General features: G+C 40.7%; 1 protein-coding gene across 1 annotated transcript in view; it reads right to left on the reverse strand.

Moving 5' to 3' along the window:
* LOC103178185 (zeta-sarcoglycan) overlaps nucleotides 1–24,085 on the reverse strand; it is a 396,797-nt gene that overhangs the window by 169,252 nt on the left and 203,460 nt on the right. The window contains exon 2 of the mRNA XM_042342121.1: nucleotides 22,431–22,625. Coding sequence (XP_042198055.1) covers nucleotides 22,431–22,625 — 195 coding nt within the window. The remainder of the gene's footprint in view (nucleotides 1–22,430; nucleotides 22,626–24,085) is intronic.

The raw sequence follows: 24,085 nt of genomic DNA on the forward strand, positions 1-24,085 counted from the left end.
GGACTCTGCCACATTATCCACTATCAGTGATCATGCTTTCAATCTTTCTGCCCCCACACCTCTGGAACTCCATCCCGGGACCCGCTCCACCTCAGCTCCCTCCCCAGCCTCCTTCAAGCCCTGTCTCAAGATCAATCTTTTCAATCGTGCCTTCAGTCATCTTCCCTCCTCGACCCCTCTCTGAGCTCAACCCACAGCTTGGGTGCAAACCTCTCACTGTCCAGTGGCTTGGGACGTCCTCTGACGAGAAAGACGTCATAATATTAACATAATGTGTTGCTACCATTCAGAAACATCCACTCCTTTATTACCTTACACGTCTTGTGCATAGTCAGTGCATAGAATAAAGGGATAGTCTAAGAAGATTTGGACTTCAAAGGGATGAGCTTCCACATATAAGGGCTTGCAATACAGTTAAATGTCATGTGATGTCAACAACATATCAATACCTGAGAAAAATGAGTTTGCCTCTCATCATCCCAGTGCTACCTGCTACTTCTAAAGTTTAATGCCAAATACAAAACCAAGCACAGCAGATAATAATAATATAAATAATCCTCAAAATGCATCAAAGCATTGCACAGAATATACTGTAAGGTGAATTTACTGTATTTTTGGGGGCAAAACACAGCAACTAATTGCACACAGCAATGTCCCACAAACAGTCATGGATTGAGTGACCAATTTATTATTTTTTATTTTTTGAGTGAATTATTGTGGAGTCCTGTAGCTCAGTGGTTAGAGCACTCGCTTTGCAAGCGAGAGACCTGAGTTCAATTCCAGGCAGGGCGAAACCTTGGGCAAGTTTCCTTACTCCACACAGAGCCTAATAATAATCCCTCCAAAACCAAAAACAATAATAAATTGGTCATTTTCAATCTACAACTGTTTGTGGGACATTGCTGTGCGCAATTGGCTGCCGCGTTCGCCTATAAATATACAGTCAATTCACTTTACAGTGTGTTCTGTGAAGCCCGTTGGGACATCCTCCCAACGTGAAAAGCGCTATATCAAATTATTATTATTACTCTCGGTAAAGTGATCCGCCAATCGACTAACAAGTGGGTTCCTACTTACTGCTGATAAACAGAGGTGTGTGGAGGAAGGAAACTTGCCCAATGCTTCGCCCTGCCGGGAATCAAACCCAGGTCCTCTTGCTTGTGAGGCGCGTGCTCTAACCACTAAGCTACATAACTGAATTAGCGATATAATCACCATAAATTAATTAGCTCCAGAGTCAATTCTCAAATCAATATATTCTATAACAGTTTAAGAAGTTATATAAAACAAATTATGCATCATTTTAATTGTTACAGAATGTAAAAAGGTCTATGATATTAAATTATAGAATATTTATACATTTGATACCACGCTGGTGTAATTTTAATTCTATTAATTATATCACTCCACAATTTAAATTAGTTTCAAACACCATTCAGAAAATATTAAGTACGCAATTTCAATAAAATACATTTAATACATTATGAATTGTAGTCCATTAATGTCATGCCAATTAATTGCATTTCAATATCGTCTTAATCAACTCCATCCACAAGTTTTCTTTCTAGCACATTTTACTTAGATGCTGTAATATAGCATTTGCATTGAATGGTAAGGATACTGAGGTTCAAAACATTATATTCCAAATAGAATTTTTCAGTTAAGATAAAATTACATTTGTAAAGCGCCTTTCACATCGGGAGGATGACCCAATGTGCTGGACAGATGGAGTTTCGGACCCGAGCTGGGGGGCGGGGTCGGAGAGTGTGGAGTGCGGGGTGTGGAGGGAAGCAGCGTGATCGAAAGCACGGTCGAAGAGGAGGGTCTTGAGATGGGTCTTGAAGGAGGCAAGGTTGTGGACGAGGTGAAGGGACTGTGGGATGGAGTTTCAGAGGCTGGAGGCAGAGTGGCTGAAGGCCCGTGGCCAATAATAGGGCGAGCGAGGGGGGGGATGGGAAGCAGTCTGGAGCCTGCTGAGTGGAGGGAGTGAGAAGGTTGGAAGGGGGTTAGGAGGTTGCACAGGTAGAGGGTAGCAAGACCATGGAGGGCTTTGAAGGTGAGGACCAGGATCTTGAACTATATCGGAAAGTACATCATGTGGACTGGTGGAAACTCCCACCTGTTCAATTTATGTTTAAGGCAGAGTTCCTGTGGTTTGGTATGACATTCTGGTGGACATTGAAGGTCCGATGATACTTTTTGAAAAGATGGAGAAGTTTCTCCTGTTGTCCTGGCCAACAATCCCTGAAACAAAATTGGTCATTCACTTCATGGCTATTAGTGGGATAATGCTGTGAAATTGCAAATAATTGAAAATAATAATAATAATCATTTACATTTAACATAGCACCTTTCATGTCAGGAGAAGTGCTTCACAGGATTACTATAAAGTAGAGTGACTGTATTTTAATGGGCAAAAAGATGATACAGCATGTCATGACATAAATGGACTAACCGTAATCCAGGTTTAAGGTTTAAAATTTCAGGTTTAAAGAACACAGACCTGAAAATACAGGAGCCGAAAGAGAAAAATGTCAGTTTACAATTTATTTGCACCAGTTTAGTTGTGCTTAAACATTCCACGAAAGGCAGACATCTTCCAGCAAATGAGAATAGCACAGCTTGGCATGTGAGGGGCCCTCTGACTACCTTGTTAGTGACATTTGTAAATTACAAGGATTTACAAAGAAGGTACAGCACAGAAACAGGCCACCTGGCCCAACCAGTCGCGCCAGTGTTTATACTCCATGTGGTTCTCTACTCATTCCTTAGTCCGTCCCACATCCTTCTCTTCTCCTCCCACTCATGTGAAAGCCTAGCTTCTTCTTGAATGCATCTACATGATCTGATTCAACCACTACTTCAGCAGTGAGTTCTACAATCTCACTACCCTATTCAAAATCAAATTCAAGATCCTCGTCCTCATTTTCAAGGTCATCCATGGCCTTGCCACCTCCTACTTCTCTGACCTGCTGACTCCCTACCAACCCGCCCGCTCCCTCCATTCAGCGGGCTCCGGCCTGCTCCATGTCTCCCGTCCGACCCGCCCTACCATTGGTGGCCGGGCTTTCAGCCTCTCTGCTCCCACACTCTGGAACTCCATCCCATGGTCCCTTCGCCTCGCTTCCTCCCTTGCCTCCTTCAAGGCCGGTCTCAAGGCCAGATTAATCTTTAGTTCCTGGAAACTCCAAGGTAACCTGGAGGGATGGCAACCCTAATTAGGTTCCCTCTGAAACGTCTTTTCTCCAATGAAAAATAACCTAACCTATCCAGTCTATCCTGGTAGTAACAACCTACTAGCCCTGGTATCATGCTAGTAAACCTACACTCTACTCTTCCCATTGCTGCTATATCCACAAGGTAGTGTGGAGACCAGAACTGAACACAGTTCTCCAAACGCTGTAGAAAAAAATAAGGCGCCCTCACTTAATAACCACACAGGTCAGAGCTACCCAAGACTAGAGCACCGAGACCAATGATTAGCAAACTAGTGGAATCTGAGCATATTCTGTTGCTTTCAGAAGACATGTTCGCTGTCTAAGTCTTCTATACCTTGTGTATTACATCACAACAATACATCAGTCTCCTGCACAGTAGCCCTGAACAGGACAAACTGGTTTGGATAACTGACTGTCATGGTTACCCTATTCTTGCAGTTTTTTGTAATGTGTAAATAATACATATATATAACTATATATTATTTAAAGGAAATGGGGAGGTCTGCCCCTTTAAATGGGTTTTGGAGGATACAAGTTGCAGAAGCTGCTTGTAGCAGAGTTAGCAAGCAGCCAACACAAGTTGCAACAAAGTAAAATTGTCAGCATGCATGAGTTGCACGTAGAGTAAAATAGCACATGGCCGTTAGCGTGGGAAAAAACCCTGCACTCGCATGATACTGTGGGTGGGCCTATATAAAGCAGTTTGGCCTCGTCGTGGTCGCTAACCAATGGTCGTCATCCGGTATGTACTGACGTGTACAGGACTACTGTACAGTCAGGGATGTTTTTTATATTTGTTTACTAATGCAGTATTGTGCTGCCAGTTGTTATAGTTATGTGTGATAGTTATGTTTGATCCCATTGTTGTACATCTTTCATTGTTGTGTTCCTTATAATCAAGGTAGCCGAGGCTTGCTAGATTTTAATAAAGAGCTGTTGTTTCTACTGAATGTATCCTTGAGTCTCTGTAGTATTCTAGACAAGAAAAGGAGTAAGCACTTCGGAGGGTAGTTGTCACCATCGGAGGTCTACTAGCGCAAGCACACTCGGATTTGACATTCCGGTTACAGGGCATTGGGGTTAACTGGGAATACCTGTCTGTGGGTGACTCTGACTTCATTGAGTCACCTTTGAAATAGGGACTCACTGACAGAGTTAGGAGAGAAGCAAGTCCACTTAGTACAAAAGCATTAATAAAATTTGCACGTACATCAAGGAGTGAGAATTGTCGCTTGACACACAGGACTTGGGCTCACTTGATCTTTCTGAAACTTCAGATCACAATAATCATCTTTAAATTAGTAGTTTTGGCTCACTGATCAAGGCAGGTCAATGATCATCAGTAAAAGTTCCAAGAAGATTTAAAAAAATGGAAACATCTCCCAGATCTCCACAGGTAATCAAGTGAAAACTCCAGGCTTCAGTCTAATGTCACCATTTCCATTATTTAACCCTGAGTTTTCATATACCATATATTGCATTTCAATAGTTCAGCAGGCTTGAAATCAATCCTGTCCTTAACTGGAAAGTCATCCAGCTCCATTTTAAAGGGATTAATGGTCATAGTATTAACTATTTGTGACGGATTTCTATTCTGTGGGAAAGAAAAAAAATCTTCTAATCTTTGGTCTCGATTTTGTATTCTGTCCTGCAGCTCTCCAATCAGTTTAACTTAAATGACCCACTTACATCAATATTATTTGTGCCTTTTTATAGCGCATTTTATAATACAATGATATCAGCCATTTCTCATAACATGAGAGATTTTAAGTCTCAATACCATCCTCTGAATTCTCTCCATTGGTTTTATCTACTTTTGAAGACAGGGCTCCCAAAACTGCAATAAATATACTGCACCCACAAAATATACAGGCAATTTACTTTACAATATATTCTGTGAAATGCTTTGAGATATCTTGAAGACCTGATAAAGTGCTATATCAAATGAAATGCAAGTATTATTATAATCCTGATGTGTTTACAGGGTCTAATTCCACTCACAACAAAATGTCCTTCAGATGCTTTGCAGTCCTTGATTAATCTTGATGGTTACAAATTCACGTTGACTCAGTAGTTTTAATAACTGCAGACAAAGGATTTTCCTTTCTCTCTTTTCCCACACGTTTGCCCTCTGTGTGCATGCTTTACCATTCCAGCATTATTATGTAATGCTCTTTCTTGTTGTGGTGCCTCTATTTGTTTCCATTTTGTCACTCTTCCTGCCCTTCAGTTCTTCCACATGTGTCTTATAATAATAATATTATAATAAGAAGAATATGATGATCTTATCCTAGTTATTTCTCCTTCTTCCTTTCCATTTGTTTGTCCTCCTCAGGGAGTGGAGGCAAGGTGAGGGATCAGTGGAAGGGAGGTAAATAGAGTCTCCTTGGAGCTAAATTGGCTCCATGTTGACATGCTGGTAACAGAATGTCAGAATTGAGTGAAGCCTCTGTTTCGGTCTCAGTAATTTGAGCCACGCAGCTCCATGGTACTTCAAGGCATTGATGACAACAGACCAGTCAGCCTGATAGACTGTTCACTGGGGGCAGGGATTCTTCCCATGCAACTCCTGCTAATCCTTCGAGGCAGAGTTCCAATGCATAGGGTACTCCTAGCCTGAGAAGCCGTATCCCATATCCTCTCACTGGCAATCTACATGGTTTTAACCATTTCAATTCCAACAGTACCTCAATATACACTCTGGAGTCTTCAAGCCTTTCCTCCTGCCAATCTGTACCTAATACCTAAGCAGGATGTGTCCTCCAGGGAGAGAGTGCACATTCCATTCCAGACGCAGGGAAATGCCCATGTTAAGGTGGTATACATATGTGGGACTTGGTAATGGTAATGGGTTTCCACATGTCAGATACCCAGTTTCCCCCAAAATTGTGTTTGTGCTTTCACTCTCTTCATTTTCTCTTTGCTATCTGCTGTTTTTTGTTTTCACTTTCCTAAGGACACAGGGATTGTAGAGCCAGTTGAACTGTCTGTTCTATTTTATGGTGAAGATCAGTGTTGTGGATTCAAGCCTCAATTGGGGCTGTTAAATTCAAAGTCCAGGCTGACAATCCATTACAGTGCTGGGGGAGCACTACGCTGCAATCCTGGTGCTCTTTTGTAATCCTGGGATCCTGAATTTTATCTCGTCTGGGACACCAGCAGTTGTCACACCAACGAGGTACCTCAGAGAGGGCGTTCCTTCACAGGGAGAACATCTGGGATGTTTAAATATCTGCCCATCTGCTCCCCCTGCTCATCCTCATGGCAATGTGCTGCCCGTTTTCAATGGAACAGGAAGACCTGTCCTCCCCTTCCACCCAAGCTCGGCCTTTATATGATCTCGAAATCCCAGGATTCGCTTCAGGGAATCCCACAATCTTGGGAGCACCATTACCATATGGGATCCAGACATCAGGATTCCCCTAACTGAATTGCAGGAGGCCTTTGTCCTTTTGATGAGAAGTTAAACCAAGGTTCCATCTGTCTGTTCAGATGTACGTTAGAGATCCCAAGGCACTTTTTGAAAAGAAAAGGGAGGTTCTTCCAGTGTTTGGCTGACAAAAAATTGTCACTTACTTCCTGACTGTTTGTGGGAGATTGGTGCGAATTGGCTGCTGAGCTCCTACAAAATAGATAAACTAAACTTTACAGTCAATCCTGTGAAGCACTTTGAGACATCCTTCTGACAGGAAAGGTGCCATATCAAATCCAAAGATTATTATTGGTACAAAATTTTACCTGTTTCATAAAAAGATTTTTTAAAATTTAGGACAATATGGCCCATGATGTTAGTTTTAGCCTCAAGACTAGCATTAAGATTTTAGATCATGCAGAAGGTTGGCAATTTTTTAAAAAGTTTAAGTCTTAGGAACTAAAAAACGTATTCCAAATGTCATGCAGTTGTAATATTAAACCAATAGTTTTCTTGTCTCAGAAGGAGCACTTAAATACCCCAAATTAAGCACATATTTCACAGAATGTTGCAAAGAAGCATCAACGTACAATTATGGAGCAAGTGACCTTTGCTTCAATGGACAAAACAGAAGATCATGAAACCCCACTGGCACACCAGCCATAGTGGTAGCAAGAGAAATATAACTGCACAACATTAACCAATCTGATTCCTTTTAAAGAGATATTTTGCTTGCAGAAAATTTATAATCCTTCCTCATATCATATATATTACCTATGAAATTGTTGTCAACAAGCCTTGCGCAAGTATTGATTACTTAAAATAATAAAATACCATACAATTTACACTTTTACGGCACATTTCACCTCAGGAAGTTATCCCAAATTGCTTGACAATTCTGGATGGGCATCAAAGCAGAGGTTGGGTCCAGAAAAAAGTTAAGGAGGGGAAAAATGACCAAACCTTGGTTAAAGAGATATGTTTTGAGATCTACTTTGAAAGGAGGAAGGTAGGGAGGAAATTGGAAGGCCCTGGGAATGGAGTTCCAAAGTAAAGCTGATGGTAGGGTGGATAGAGTAGGGGAGTAGGTCAGTGTCCTAAACTAAGTAGTATCATTTCAAACAAAGGCAACTATTGTACATCAATAATCATTCAATATTACACCTAATTGTACTAAAACAGTTATGTAGGCAAACATCACAGCTAATCTGCACCAGCTACTTCCCACAGAAAGCAGTGAGATGAATGACCAATGAACACGTTTTTGATGAGGTTAAGGTAAGGGTAGAATATTGGCTAGGATAGTTCCCTACTCTTCAAAATGTGCCACAGGGTCTTTAACATCCACCTGATTAGGGCCGTCATACAATATTGCTTCCAAAGAATGGCACTTGCAAAATGCAACATTCCAACAGTACAACGATTGAATGTCAGTGTAGATTATAAGACCAAGACTGGACATGTTTGTAGGTTGACTGTAACTGTGTGCATTTGCTGGCCCCTAACATGAACTGTGGTGTGATAATTGTTCCGATGACTTACCGTATATTCCCAAAACAAATAATGTACAATATTGGAATTTTGGGTGCCTCCTGAAGGAAAGGGGAAGAAATTAAAGGATCACTCCTTGTGCCTTGTTAGCACACTGCCACTACCCCCTGTCTCCAGTGTGGCAATCAAATAATGTGCATCGTCCACCATCAGCAGTCTCTTTCTGTGAGTTGGTGTTTGGGTGTCAGGAGGGCCTCCCAACATTCAAGGGAAGTAAATCTGCTGTACTGCTCACTAAAAGGAATTTTGTGACCCTTGGTTGATATATTCCACATTCCATAACTGGGCAAACTATTTCGTGCATGACCTTAGCTTTGTTAAGCTTGAGAAGAACTGTGAACAACCCATAATAACAAGGTTTTACTAAAATGATTTTCTGATGTATACTTTAACTATCAGATTTGGGATGGCATTCTGACTGGAATCCAAACCATATGGTGCTATGAAAGACTCAACCACACACACACACGCACACAATTTAACAACTCTTCCAAGTGCCAGGTGCAATTTTACCCTTACAATATTCTGACAGCAGAGTATCTAATGAACATGAAAAAGCACACACAGACATAAATCTGATTGTCTCGTCTGTGTCAATGAAAACGGCGGCTGTGTCCATCTCAATGTGTTTTGGCTTTACTAACTAAGAGGCTTTGGTAGTTAGCCAGAGTGTGTTAATGCCAGGAGTTGGACATCTATACAACTGAAGCTCAGAGAACCAGCTGCCCATACTGATGCCAAAAGGAAAAATGTTGCTGCTGAGTTTCTGCGCAAATAAGCCTTAATTGGCAGTAGACTGAACATGTGAGAGCATCAGGTTAACCTGGCAAGCAATAGTTTTGGCAGAATCAAACTAAGATAATAGCTACTGGATAAGAATCAACTTCTGAGTCACTAATTTAAGAAAAAAAAACATAAAAAGTTTACAACACAAACGGTGGCCATTTGGCCCATTGGGAGCTGACTGATCAAATTCCATTCCCCTGTTCTTTTCCCATGTCATATTATTTTTCATCAAGGACTCATTCAATTCCCTTTTAAATGCTGTGGGTTCACCAGCCAATTGTGGGTATGGAATTCCTAATTCTAATAACACTCTGAGTAAAGAAACACCTGCTCCCTTTTATTCTCCTGGTGATAGGCCTCAGATTATGTCAATGTGCCAGTCTGGCCTAGTTGGTAGCAAGCTTTCCTCTGATTTAGAAGGTTGTGAGTTCATGCCCCACATCAGGACTTTGAACAGTTTAGTTGGTGATGTGTTGAATTACTGAGCATCTCTGGTGCTGTCCTTTAGATGAAATGTTAAACGGAGGTCCAGTCTGCCTTTTTAGGTGGACATTAAAGATCCTATAACACAATTTGAAAAGAGAATGGAGTTGCTTCCTATGTCCAGGCCAACAACCTTCCCCCCAAAAATTGCTATCACTTCATGGCTATTTTTGGCCCCAGTTGTGTGCAAATTGGCTGCTACGTTTACCCACTAATTACAGTCACTCAACTTCACATGATGTCCTGTGAAATACTTTGACATGTTCTCCTGACGTGAAAGATGTTATATGAAATGCCAGGATTAATTTTTAGTATTATTATTCAATCTATTTTTACTCTTTCCTGTTCCAGAAAAAAAACTTTTCAAGTCCCTTTTAATTTAAGGTCTGCAAAAAATGAAGAATTTAAAACTAAAGATTTAGATTATGAGATTCTGACAATCTGATACCAGTACTGCAACTTCAAGAATCAGCAGTTTATTTTGAAATAAAATTTTAATTTAATTTTAGTCACAATGAACTGTGTAGATAAGATGCTCTCATCTGAAAGATGTGGGCTGTAGTTACTCCTGCAGATATGTGCCGCAAGACAAGAATATGTCAAAGACATTCTGTTAAAGAGTCAAATGCCTTCCAAAGGTGATACATGCAAATGAAATGTAATGAAGAAGGTTGAAAAGGGGCAGTAGCTAAATACATAAAATGTATCCAAGATCATAGTATAAGTTGTGACTCGCTGAAGCAAGACTAGATTTTTTTTTCCTCCCTACATATTACTAGACATGAAGGATCTCGCAACAAAAGCAGTTAATGCAATCTTGATTAATTCATTTCTTTTTTTAAAAAAAAGACCTGGTTAAATGTCAGGTTAAAAAAACAGGATTGAGAGTAGAAATTATCTGTGAAAAACAACTGTTCTTATGTTGCTGGAACTGTTGAAATGTGATGTGCGAAACACATGTAGTCAAGGTTGAATATTTTGATTGATTTCTTGGTGGACTTCCTTAGGTACGAGGCAGAAATGTTTGAGAGCTTAAGCTTCTTAAAATCTATATTTATTCAAAATATTAATTACCTTGTGTGGTGTCCATCATAGAGAGTGTTGCACATAGGTTCTTGTTAATGACTCCAGAGAAGTCCTCTGGATTTTACCCCCACTGCCTTGTTTCTCTATTTGGTAAGTAAACATCTAAAAAGAAAGATACTGGGGTCTAATATGTGACATTAGTGATAACTGTGGTTGTTGTTCCTATTTCTGGCCACTCCTCAATCAAAAAAAATTCAAAAAGTGCAATAAAGGATCAGAAAGCAAAACCTGGCCACAAAATGGTCTCTGCTAGTGTTTCTTCTTCAATAAATTTGTTTGTGAATTACACAATTCAGGAACAGATCAGTGACTTCTAATTTGCAAATGCTTCATTTTGAAGCCTTTTAAATCTTTAGTACTGTAGCAGTTTCACGTGGTTAACAGCAAATATTCTTTGCCGGCACTATATATGTCTGAACATCATAATCTAGAAAGATGAAACACATCTTCATTCAGGCTGAAACATCAGTTACTAGAAAGAAGGAGAAACAATAAGAAATGGTGTAAACAAATGGGAGATACTCTTCGTGGCAAAGATAAACTATCTCATACCACACAAAAATATAGTATTTATCCACGGTCAGAGCAACAGCAGTGCTCATGCCAAAAATCCAGTGTGCCACAGTATGAATCCTATTTTCATACTGTGTATTTTCATACTGCCCATATTTTCGATTCTTCAGTGACTCAAATCTCTGTTGCACTTGCAACCTTTGTAAACCATCCCTTAACAGACACTGTTTCACAAATGTTATTCAGTCCATTCTCATTATTAATTGAAGAACTTCCACTGAAAAACAACACAGTACATATCAGTTTATGTCTTCCATATTAATTGGAAGAAATACTGAGAAATTATTCATCGCTACATCAAGCAGATCAGCCAAAGACAAGGTTCAGATCAGGAGGCTATTTATGACTCAAAATATCCCAAATTCTTGATCTAGTTTATCGATCACTGATAACTTAATGCTGCTGTGCATGATAGTGTCTCCCTCTGTTACATCCTATTTACCTTCAACTTAACTGGAATACTTTGAAGACTCTACCACATGATATTTATTCTTGGTTATACACTAGAATCTGGACAATTGAAATTAAGGGATTATTCAAGTTTCAACACCAAATGGCTTATTTTTGATAAAGTAAGCGTTAAATCAAATCTACTTAAAAACAAAACTCATGGTAAAGTAAATTATATGTGGTAGAGAAAGTACTGACTTTTTTAAATGTCAACAATACTACAATACCAACAAATCGATTTACACCGGAAAATAGAGATTTACATAGGAGAGAGAAATAAAAACCTTATTGGGCTCCAATTTATACATAATAATACTGTAAAATAATATTCCTTACATTGTTTATGGGACCTATAATGTTTAGATTGTCGCAGTGCACTTCACAGCATTTCTGTGATGTGTAGTGACTGTGTATTCATGCTATTTCTTAAGAGGATTTCTCAATAGGAATCTGAGTAAGTGGGTGGACATGGCGGAATTCTCACATCCTTGTTAAGTAATTGCTACATATTAGACCTCAATAGTGTATCAATCACTAAATTAAATCATTAAACAAACTCATGAATAATTTTATACCAACTTATAAATAGTAATAATGATAATAATAACATTAGATATAGCACCTCATCAAGTCTTTGAGACATCTCAAAGTGCTTCACAGAATATTCTTTCAAATGAATTGATTGTATATTTTGTGGGTGAAACAAGGCAGCCAATTGCAAACAGTAGTGTCACACAACCAGTTATGGATTGAGTAACCCAATTTTATTTATTAAATGGATTATTACCCCAAAAAAGTGATCCGCCAATTGACTAACTGGATTCTTACTTACTGCTAGGTAAACAGAGGCGTGTGGAGTAAGGAAACTTCCTGAAGGTTTTACCCTGCTCAGGAAGAGTATAGCACGGAAGTGAACTCAAACCAATAGTTGTACTGGTAAAAACAGGTGCATTGTCAAATGACTAGTAGAACAGCTGTGCTATGCGGTGGGAATCAGGAAGGGTGGAGGGTAGAGAGGATAGGAGGGTGGCCAAAGGCATGGTCAAAGAGGAAGGTCTTGAGGTGTGCGTTGAAGGAGGCAAGGGAGGGAGCAAGGCAAAGGGAATGTGGGATAGACTTCCAGAGGCTGAAGGCCCGACCGCTGATGATGGGGCAGGCCGGGCAGGGGGACATGGAGCAGGCCACAGCCTGCTGAGCGGAGGGAGCAGACAGGTTGCTAAGGGGTTAGCAGATCACAGAGGTAGGATGGGGAAAGGCTATGGAGGGCCTTGAAGGTGAGAACAAGAATTTTGAACTCGATCCTCTGAGGGATGGGGAGCCAGTGGAGTCGGGTGAGAGTGGAGGTGATGGGGTCACGGAGCCTGGTGCAGGAGAGGACACAAGTAGCAGAATTCTGGATGATCTGCAGCTTGTGGAGGGAAGAGTTGGGAAGGCCGACAAGCAGGGTGTTGGCACCTTGATTTCATGTCTTATCCACAGGACAGTACCTCCAGCAACACAGCACTTCCAACAAACCAGAAATGCATTGGTATCACAAAGTATGGCTTCAACCCACAACCTTCTGAGTCAGAGGCATTCGTACTACCAAAGAATTTATTTGACAGAATAGCTAATCCACATGGCCGGAAGGCAGGCAGTCTCAGGAAATTTATTGCAAAGAACTTCAATTCTAGTTCTTCATATGAAGCAAACAAATATACATAATATATTGAGACATTGCTGCAATCCATAATATTCTCAACAATACACCTCAATAACTGGTCAACTTTTGTAATAAACAACATAGCAACACAAATTACATAAGAACATAAAAAGTAGGAGCATGAGTAGGCCATTCGGCCCCTCAAGCCTGCCTTGTCATTTAATAAGATCATGGCTGATCTTCTAACCTAATTCCATGTCCCGGCCCTATCCCCATATCCCTTAAGTTTTTAAAAATCTATCAATCTCAGTCTTGAATATGACTTGAATTACATTTTAACTTCCAAGTGCTTTTGTCAATGCATTATTTTGAGTCAGGTTAATTCAGTAGGATAAGAAGGGATATAACGTAAGTTAGAATTTTCACACTGTAAGCTGAACGAGTCTCATAGAAATTGCAAAATAAAGGTTATAAGGAGAACATTTGGGCCACTAAGCAAATGCTGATTCACTGGAGTTTGCATTCTTATGCCAATTCCCTATACTATCCTCATGCTCTTATATTATTTCTCTTTAAATTCTTATCCAATTCCTTTATACAACAACTTGTATTTATATAGCACCCCTCATGCAAGGTAGGTCCCAGAACCCTTGACAGTGGCGGAGCACAACTCTAAACCTGGAGGACGGGGAGGTGATCGTAGGCACTGTCGAATAGCAAGGTCTTCAGGTGCGACCTGAAGATGGGGAAGGAAGGGGTCAGACAAGGAAGGGATAAAGGAAGAATGTTCCAGAGTTTCGGGGCATAGTGGCTGAAAGTGGTCCACCAATGATGGAACAGAGGGCATGAGGGGCGTGCAGAAGCCCAGAGCTAGTTGAGTGGAGGCAGAGGGGTGTGAGGTAAGCAAGTCAGAGAGGTAGGGAGGTGCCAAGGCATGAAGGGATTTCAAAATGAGTGTGAGGATTAAAATCGATCCGTTCGGCGATAGGGGATAGTGGAGTCTGGCTTGAACTGATGTGATGGGGGTATGGAGTTTAGTGAGTATATTTAGTGAGTAGCGGAGTTTTGGATCAGCTGGATCCTGTGCATGGTGGAGCTGGGTTGACCAGCAAAGAAGGAATTTGAAAAGGCGAGTCGGGAGGTGATAAACACATGGATGAGTGTTTTGACCGCATTTGGGATAAGGTACAATCAGAGCCAGGCAATGTGGGAGAGGAAGGTGGTCCTGGTCAGAATGTGGGGCAGCAAGGACAGCTGTGGGTCGAACCTGATACCCTGGTTGCGCACCCATTAGGTGAGTCTGAGGGATAGGCCAGGGGAGGAGGTCAGAGCCGCAGGATAGAAGATGTTGATGGGAGCCAATGAGTATGACTTCCGTCTCCTGAAAAAACCTTCCCTGGATCCATCCCTCCTCTCATTTCTAACCTCCCATTACTCTCCAAGGTCCTGGAACGAGGTGTCGTGTCCCAGCTCCACTCCTTTCTCTCTCACCATTCCCTCTTTGAACCCCTCCAATCCGACGTCCGCGCTGCCCACAGCACGGAAACAGCCCTGGTCAAAGTCACTAATGACATTCTGAACATCTGTGAACATGGCTTTCTCTGCCTCCTTGTCCTCCTCGACCACTCTGCCGCCTTCGACACTGTCGATCACTCCATCCTCATACACCGCCTCTCCGCTTTACTCAATCTTCACGTACCTGCCCTTGCCTGGTTCGATTCCTATCTTTCTCCCCATCTGCACTTTGTTGCCTCTAAAGGTTTCTCCTCCAGCCCCTGCACTGTTACATCTGGCGTCCCCCAGGGCTCTGTCCTTGGCCCTCTCCTCTTTAATATCTACATGCTTCCCCTAGGTGACATCATCTGTAGACATGGGGTCAACTTCCCAACTCTATCATTCTACCTCCACCCTCAACTCCAGGACCACTGCTGTCCTGACAGACGGCCTGTCGGACATCAAGTCCTGGATGAGGGAGAATTTTCTACAGTTGAATGTGAACAAGACTGAGGCCCTCCTGATTGGGTCATGCCAGAGCCTCAGGCTCTGGCAACATCAACCTCCATCGTTGCTCACTACAACTCACCAAGCCCGTCAGGAACCAAGGTATCCTGTTCAACTCTCAACTGTCTTTTCTCCCCCACATTCAAGCCATGACCTGCTCTGCCTTCCCTCACCTCCGTAACATCGCCCGACTCCGCCACTACCTCACCCCTCAGGCCGCTGAAACTCTTGTTCATGCCTTCATCACCTCCAGGCTCGACTATGCAAACACCCTGCTTGTCGGCCTTCCCAACTCCTCCCTCCACAGGCTGCAGATAAACCAGAACTCTGCAGCCCGTGTCCTCTCCCGCACCAAACTCCATGACCCCATCTCCCCCATTCTCGTCCGACTGCATTGGCTCCCTATCCTTCAGAGGATCCAGTTCAAGATCCTGGTCCTCACATACAAGGCCCTCCATGGCCTCACCCCACCCTACCTCTGTGACCTCCTAACCCCCTACCAACCCGCCCGTTCCCTCCTCTCAGCCGGCTCTGGCCTGCTCCACATCCCCCAACCCACCCGCTCCACCATTGGCGGGAGAGCCTTCAGCCACTCTGCCCCCAACCTCTGGAATTCCATCCCCCAGTCACTCCGCCTCCTTAGCCTCCTTCAAGTCCCGCCTCAAGACCCTCCTCTTCAACCATGCCATCGGCCACATCCCTTCCCCTCCCCTCCCTTCTCCCCCCCCCGAACCTCAGCTCGGGTCTGAAATGCTGTACTCTGTCCAGCACCTTGTGATGTCCTCCCAACGTGAAAGGCGCTATACAAATGTAATCTTGTTGTTGTTGTCTTGTCAACATTTAGTTGTAGGAAGTGTTTGCTCATCCATGCCCTGATGTCTGCCAGACAAGCCAAGAGAACAATGGCGGATCTTGGGCATCCTCCGATGTGAAAGGCGCTATATAAATGTAATTTATTGTTGTTCAAAGGTACTTCAGGTTATTGAAAATCTAGATACACGACATGAATAACAGAACATAGAAAATGCTCTTCATGTCAAGGTCTCTTCAAAGCTACTTTAATCAATCATCCACCTTTTTTTAAAATCAAAATTATGCTTGAGAGTAGAAAGCAACAATGATCGTAATAGGTTAGTTGTACTAGAGACATTGAATAGCAGTTTGTAAAATGGAAATTGGTGCTATGTTGGGCAGTAATGGGAGTGCTGCATTGTATCCTTCAGACGAGATATTAAACAGAGGTCCCATCTGCCAGTTCATGTTGATGTTAAGGACCTGAGGGCATTATTTAAAAAAAATAGAGTTTCTTCTCATGTCCTGGCCAACAATCCTCCAGATAAAGATTCATCATTCACTTCTCTTTGACCGTGCCTTCATCTCCCCTCTCGACTCTCTTCCCCCTCCTCGCTCCCTCCCTTCCCTCCCCTCACCCTGACCATTTCCCCCCTCCTTGCTCCCTCCCTTCCCTCCCCTCACCCTGACCATTTCCCCCCTCCTCGCTCCCTCCCTTCCCTCCCCTCACCCTGACCATTTCCCCCTCCTCGCTCCCTCCCTTCCCTCCCCTCACCCTGACCATTTCCCCCCTGCTCGGGTCATGACCCAACTGTGCAGCGCCTTGGGACGTCCTCCTGACGTGAAAGGCGCTTTATAAATGGAATCTTGTTGTTGTTGTTGTTGTTGTTCATGGCTGTTAGTGGCACATTGCTGTGCACAACTTAGTTGCATTTTCCTTCAAGTACACAGTCACAATTCACAGTAAGATCCTATAAAACGGTTTGAGACATCCAGACGACATGTTAAGACGCTACATCAAATACAATGATTATAATTGTTATAAAAAGCTGATACTGTCAATCAGTGTCAGCCAGGATTGAAGCCTGTTCAAAGATCTCTTCCTCCTATCAAATTGGATCTTTCCATGTTCCATCAAAGTATTGTCAGATAGTGTGTAGGTGCAAGATAGGCACCAATTGATGTATAAAATCAGGTGAAATAGTGAAAATTCAATGGATAAGGTGTTGCCTAAAGTATCAGAATGGAATCTCTGCTTACAAAGGATTTTCAACGAAAAAATATGACATTGTCAGTGCTCATCATGATCCCATTACACAGCCTACTCAACAAACTGAAACTGTGGAGATTGTTTAAATATGAATAAAAAGATGGAACCACACTGCACTGAGTAGTACCCTGTAATTCATCAACATAAGTTGCTACCTGATCGTACTAATGTACAGTTTCCTGCGAAGCAGTTTGTAAGGTACCCTTCAAAGTAGCATCATAACAACAGATGGAATGCTTAAGAGAAGAATCATTCTGATTCAAGCAATACATCTTGGCAAAATAGCTGCACATTAATCAGGATTCAATTATATTACATTGGGCTTCAATAAGGTGTGGTTGACAACAGGAGTCACTAATAGCAATTCCAAGTTGCTGTAGGCCAACCCACAGGTCAATTTGACACGGTTTCAGTTACCAGTGGGAAGTTCAATTACAACCACATTAATTTAATATTCATATAGCGTCTTTCACTTCAGCAGGACATCTCAAACACGTCACAGAATGGGCAGAGAGGTCCAAACCAGTCAAGCAGCAGGAAAGCTTCCATTCCAACAAACATCTCCGGAATTTCCATGTGTAGGTGAGATGCATGGAATTCAGTTTGGTTTGGATACTCTTAAGCATGGTGATGGGTTTCCACATGTGTCAGACACCCCAAAAAAGAGGCATTCCTGAGGAGACGAGTAGCAGCTTAATAGTCCTTACATTTGATATACTGCTGCATCACTTAATCAAAATATTTCAAAGAACTTCACAGGGCTTACTGCAATGAGTGACGTTTGTAGTGTATTTTGTACTTAAATTATAAACTGCCTCCTAATAGACCCCATTGTTAACTATAATTTAGGTGAATATTTACTGCTTTTTTTTACAGTTGATTAATTGTTCATATTTTCTCAGTGCTAGCATTTCAAATAAATGGTTCAATTTAGGTCAAGGAGACCAATTCAATTACAATATTGTTGAGTTTTGATACCCCTACTTGGGTAGTGAATATTGTATTGTTTGTTTCACACTTGATCAATGAATGTTCAAGTACTTGTGACATTGATTTTTTTTCTGCATAATGTCTAAAATAAAAGTGACTTGAAAATAAGAAAAAGAAACTCAATTTGGTAATATGTATCCGAAGAATGGATGCTGCTGCAATTAAAATGGGTCAATCAATGGCGATTGATTCACCTTAAATGTGATTTATAAAACTGGAGAGCACAAGTACAACACATTAAATTGGATTGAAATTTAGTGGACATTTCCCTATTGAAGAATGAACATCTGTAACATCTGGAACACCTGTACCAAAACTTCTGATGTTACAAAACCCTTTTTCACCCTTAGCCTTGGGGGTCGTTTCTCAGCCAAATAAAACCTGTCTCCTTAAAATGATTGGCAAGAGCATGATGAAATTCCAAATTAAAAAGATACAAAAGAGTTATACTGAATAAGAATGTAAAAAAATACATATTTCTTTTTAAAAAAATGTAAAATTAAAGTTGAAATAAGTTCATGTAATAGTTTGCAACAACAACTTGCATGCATATAGCACCTTTCACATAGGGTAGCATCCCAATGCACTGAGTTTAGGGTAACTATGATAGTAATAAATCTATTCCTAACATTTGAGTAATTGTATTACTATGATATTACTTGTATTTCAGTGCCATAGTAAGTCAGTTGGAAACTTACCAAAGCATCAGGTTTGGGGAGACAGTTGTTTCATGGACCCTGATGAAAGTTTAAGGGTTAAAAAGGGGCAGTATAAATACATATTTAGTAATAAACCTGAAGTTTACAAGCATGTGGATAGACAGAGATGATCAAGTATTTTATGCAGCTGGTGTGAAGGAGCATGTCATCTGTGCAATGTCAGGTTCAGGATTGACTAATCTAAATTGTAATTAGATTAAAAGAATATTGCTCATTTCACCCTGTGAAGAAAGGTTCTGCAATGTTTCTGTTTCTACTCAAAAGTAAATCAAGCAGAAATCTACATTACCCATTTGACTTTACATCCTACATGATTCTTCCCTGAATGGTTGCCTTCCTTCGCATGATATGCAAGGCCTCAGCAGTTCAGAATCATTATTTTCTATGCAGCATTCAATCATTTGCACCTGTACATAATCCTTCATCTGAGCTCCCATTGATGTCCTAATAGGTAAAGGCATTGCCCAGTCAGGTCATACGACATACGCATGAGCAAATTGCAAGTTCTACTGAGTTACTTGATCTCACCTGGGGCAACAGTTGGAGCATTAAATTAGCACCACTGCCCGAGGTTAGACAGGGTGAAATCAGCCAGGAATCTGTTTCCAGTTGAAGTACATTACATTTATCTAATTAAAATCCTTCTGCTATCCCTTAGCTCATTCCTTTTTACTAATGCACACCCCCTTGAATAGAATTGAATAGAATCAATTCCACTTACACTGGCCATTTTCCCTCCTCTATAACATGTATGAATAGTGTGAACGGAAGGGGAAAATTTGTTTTCAAATCCCTTCATGCCCTGGTACCTCCCTACCTCTCCGACCTGCTTATGCCAGAAGCCACAACCTGCTGTCTTCGCTCAACAGGCTTTAACCTCCTGCTTGTGCCTCTAGCCCTCCGTTCCACCATAAGTGGCTGCACTTTCAGCCACGACATTTTGAAACTCTGGAACACTCTTCCTCTATCTCTCCACCTTGCCCCTGCTTCCTCATCTTCAGGTCATGCCTGAAGACCTTCCTCTTTGACCGTGCCTATGGTCGCCTCTTCCTCCCCCCAACTCGGTGTCATGCTCCGCCACTTTCAAGTGCTCTGGGACACTACTCTGCTTGAGGGGCGCTATATAAATGCAAGTTGTTGTTGTACATCCCAAAGAACTCTTACTAGCCTGAACCAAACAGAACTTGTATCCAGTTGATACTTTCTGCCTTCTATTGTCAAATAGCCTTTTCAAGTGGAAGCTATAAATTCTATGGCATTATTCGAAAAGTGAAGGAACTTTTTCTCCCAGTTTCCTGGCCAACAATCCTCCAAATTAAATTAATCATTCATTTCATGGTTGTTTATGAGACATTGTTGTCACCAAATGGCGGCCACGTTCGCCTACACAGTGATTCCACTTTATAGCATTGTGCTTTGATGTGTCCTCTTGATATTAAATCGCTATATAAATTGTAACAATTATCATCATTATTAAATATTATTATTATTAACAAATTGTTCAATTGATCAGACTATTATCATAGCTTCTGACTGGATCAGCAAACAATTTGCTTGCTGCATTCACTGGAGGTGACGCTGCACTGATTGAAAAATTATCTTTCGTCATTCCAATCTTATAAAGGGAAGATCGGTAAAGTAATCTACAAGCGAAAACTCCTCCTTATTTCTCAGGTTGGTAAATTTTCTGAGAGAGAATCACTCCCATTATGTTTAACCTATATTGAATTTTATTAATTTTGTTAATCCTGAATTGTCATCTGGAAAACAGTTATTTCAGAAAATCATATTTGGAGTCAGTAAGCAGTGACAATGTAATCATTGCAATGATTATAAAATGTATACATATCAAACATAACTTGACTATACCACCGTCCTTGTGTCACAACAATGAGCTTTCATGTCAAAAGCCATAACACTTAGTGAAGTTCTGAATTACATAGAACATCAGCAGATTTACAACCATACTAAAAAAGTCACTCTCATCGCAACTCCTTCTTTCGCAACAGAGAAACACAATTACAAAACAAGAGTAAGCAGCAAAAGTACTTTATAGGGAAGATCAGTAAATGCACCTATAAGTGATGAATGACTCCTCCTCTCCCCTGAGCTTGGTAAATTCACTGCTGGAGAATATTTACTATCATGCGTAAATTATAAAGAATTGAGTTGAAAATGGGGTATTTGTAACTGCTCTGATTCTGACTCCTGGTTGTGATTGCTGGTGCGTGTGTGTGGGGGTGGGGAGGGAATCTTTTGCTTTGGGCTACTTCCAGTGCCTTCGAGCGGCTACCCCAAATGAAGGGTGCTAAATGAATGCAAGTTGTTGTTGTTTCTCAGTTGAGAGAAGACCTGAAAAATCTGGCAAAAGTTCATAAAGGAAATCAATAGCCATAAAATAACCTTTTTGGAACAGCAATTTCCCCTCCTCCCCCAAAATATTTCAGTCAAATTGGTAGTGACATTAATTGCAAAACAGAATGAGCTATTTGTGCAGTGACTTCCAACTTTCGAACATCACATTTTCACTTCAATATCTAATTCCACACAGTGAATTTCAGGTAATAATCAATGTTGAGTTTGAATTAATACTCTCAGAGTCAGATTGGGTGGGCTTGGCTGCTAACTGAAAGTCATAACAAGGAGGGTGATACAAGCCAGACAAGCAGGGGGCAGTTTACAGCTTTAGATAGTCCAATTTCAGCAGTATCTAAATGCATAACTTGTGGTCCCTAATGACTTAGCTACTGCCAACCCACATCTATGTTCGTCAGGCACAGGCGTGTGCACTGAATAGCTAACCTATAATTTACTGAAGTGAATTGGCATCTTCTACATATTTTGTATGAAGTGTCCACTGCACTAATGTTGCCAATAATGGGAGTTAGTTCAAGATGCATGCGTCTGATTTTCTTCATTTACAGGAAGGTGAATTCACTACAAATTTCAACAGATTTTATCTATAAAGCAGCGAGTGTATGGATACTGAATAAGCTACTCCCCTCTCAATCTGAGGACTAATGACTAGTGTGAGTGGACATTTACTGAAAAAGTGAAATCAAATCAGCACTAAAGAATACAATGAATACTAAAAGCTGCATTTGCTCCTTTTAGAAGCACTCATGAAGGCTATTTGCTCCAGACAACACTTCTCAGCATCAGTTCACAAAGTGGATGTAAATGAAAACACAATCACGAAGGCTACACTCTCAGTATACTAATGTTTTTTTCTGCCATTCAAAACATCCATGCCCAGATTTTAACTTCCTGTCTTAAAAATTATTTGCTGTCTACATAAAAGTATGGGCTCGATTCTTTTGTGATTTGCCCTTTAACATCTGATGAACTACACACATGCGCAAATGCATTTCACTTTAAGTTGCTAAATCTTCAATTAAATCTGAGGTGAAGCAAAAATCAAACCGCCTTTATAGTTTTGACTAAAAACTGCACTTACCACAGAGAATTTCATTACTTTCAAGATCCATATGGTCAGTGCAAGATTGACAATCATTGTAACCATGAGGAGAAGGACAAAAAAGTACAGACACCGCTTCCGCCACCCATAAATTCCTACTTGAAAGACTTGCTGACTTTCAGGTCTCTGTAGGTTGTTATGCTGCGTTGCCAGAATATACTGTTCCCGTGTCATCTGCAAATGAAAACAACACCATTACTAAACTAAACGTCAACTCCTCAGCTAGCAGTGTAACTTCAAATCATATGTAGAATAATGATTGCTTGGGGGGGTTCAAGCCACAACGTCAATCAAGATGAAGTTACTGCGTAGGTGTGCAGGGCCATCAGCAATGACGTATATAATGGCACACATTCAAAATTGTAGAAAAATAATCTAGACATGATGATATAAGACACACATTTTACAAAGAAAAGACTCTTTTGGGAAATACAGATAGACAGATAGATAGATAGTTAGCTGTATATTGTAACAAAACTGTACAGTTGAGACCCCAGTGAAACCGAATCCTATTTAATTTTCTCACTGCTGAAAATAATTACATTCAGTCTGCTGTGATTTAAGATCAATGAGATTAATAATGAGATAAATCCCCTACTTCATACTCATCTGCTTCTAATTTGCAATCCAATAGTTTCTCTTAAATACAGAACTGGTTCACCCAGTTCTAAATCTTCATCTTTGGATTTTTAATGTGATGAGTTTTATTTTAAAATGTGAAGTAATAAAAGATGACATCTCAATATTGAATGTCCATGCTGTTTGGGTTATATTTGTTTTCTGTTTTACTTAAACATATTTTATTAACCGTGGTTTTCATTTCCACAAAACTGGATTTACATTTGATTTCAAGCAGTTTAGTGAAATTCAGCCGGTCAATGTGTTATCTCTATTGGCAATTATTCTTGTTCAGGATCAATTCTATACTGGAAAGTAGGAGATAAACATACTGTGAAAGGACTCAATTATTCATTGCAGTCCTCAATTATTTGGTAAACCACGGTCTAGTTGGCAACTGTGAATTTAGAAGAGTTTAACAATGTTTGACATGGATTTGTATTGAGAGTCACTGACCATCTTATCCAAGCACGACAAAAGAGCAATGCAAGGACTGGGGCACTAAAGCTGTCCATCAAAACTTGTAATTTATATGTGTCATGTTTTAATCTATACACTCACCATGTTTATGTCCATGTATATAATTTAAAATAATAATCCTTGCAGACTATGTAATATTTTTGAGTGTTAAAGCGCGCAAAATGGCAAAGTGATACAAAGGGATTTGTTGTCAATTAAACCAAACTACCAAGTGCAATTTTAATGGCTTTAGGTTCTGAATGGTACCATTCTCACAGTATATATCCAGTAGATATAATAGATATATGCCTTGAACATTAATAGTCATTAAAGACTATAAAGAGTAAAGCCACGCAGAAATACCAGATGTTTTCCTCCCTGACATTGTTGTTTAGACTTTGCCAACTTGGGACTCGTGACAAGACAGCTACACGATACGAACTTGCATTTATACAGTACCTTTCATATAAGAAAATGTCTCAGAGGGTTTCACAAAGATCATGTTAGACACTGAGCTACAGAGGATGGAGAGGGGAAGGTAACCATAGGTGCAGTCA

Source organism: Callorhinchus milii, unplaced genomic scaffold, assembly GCF_018977255.1.
Source record: "Callorhinchus milii isolate IMCB2004 unplaced genomic scaffold, IMCB_Cmil_1.0 Scaffold1, whole genome shotgun sequence".
Taxonomy (NCBI): Eukaryota; Metazoa; Chordata; class Chondrichthyes; order Chimaeriformes; family Callorhinchidae; genus Callorhinchus; species Callorhinchus milii.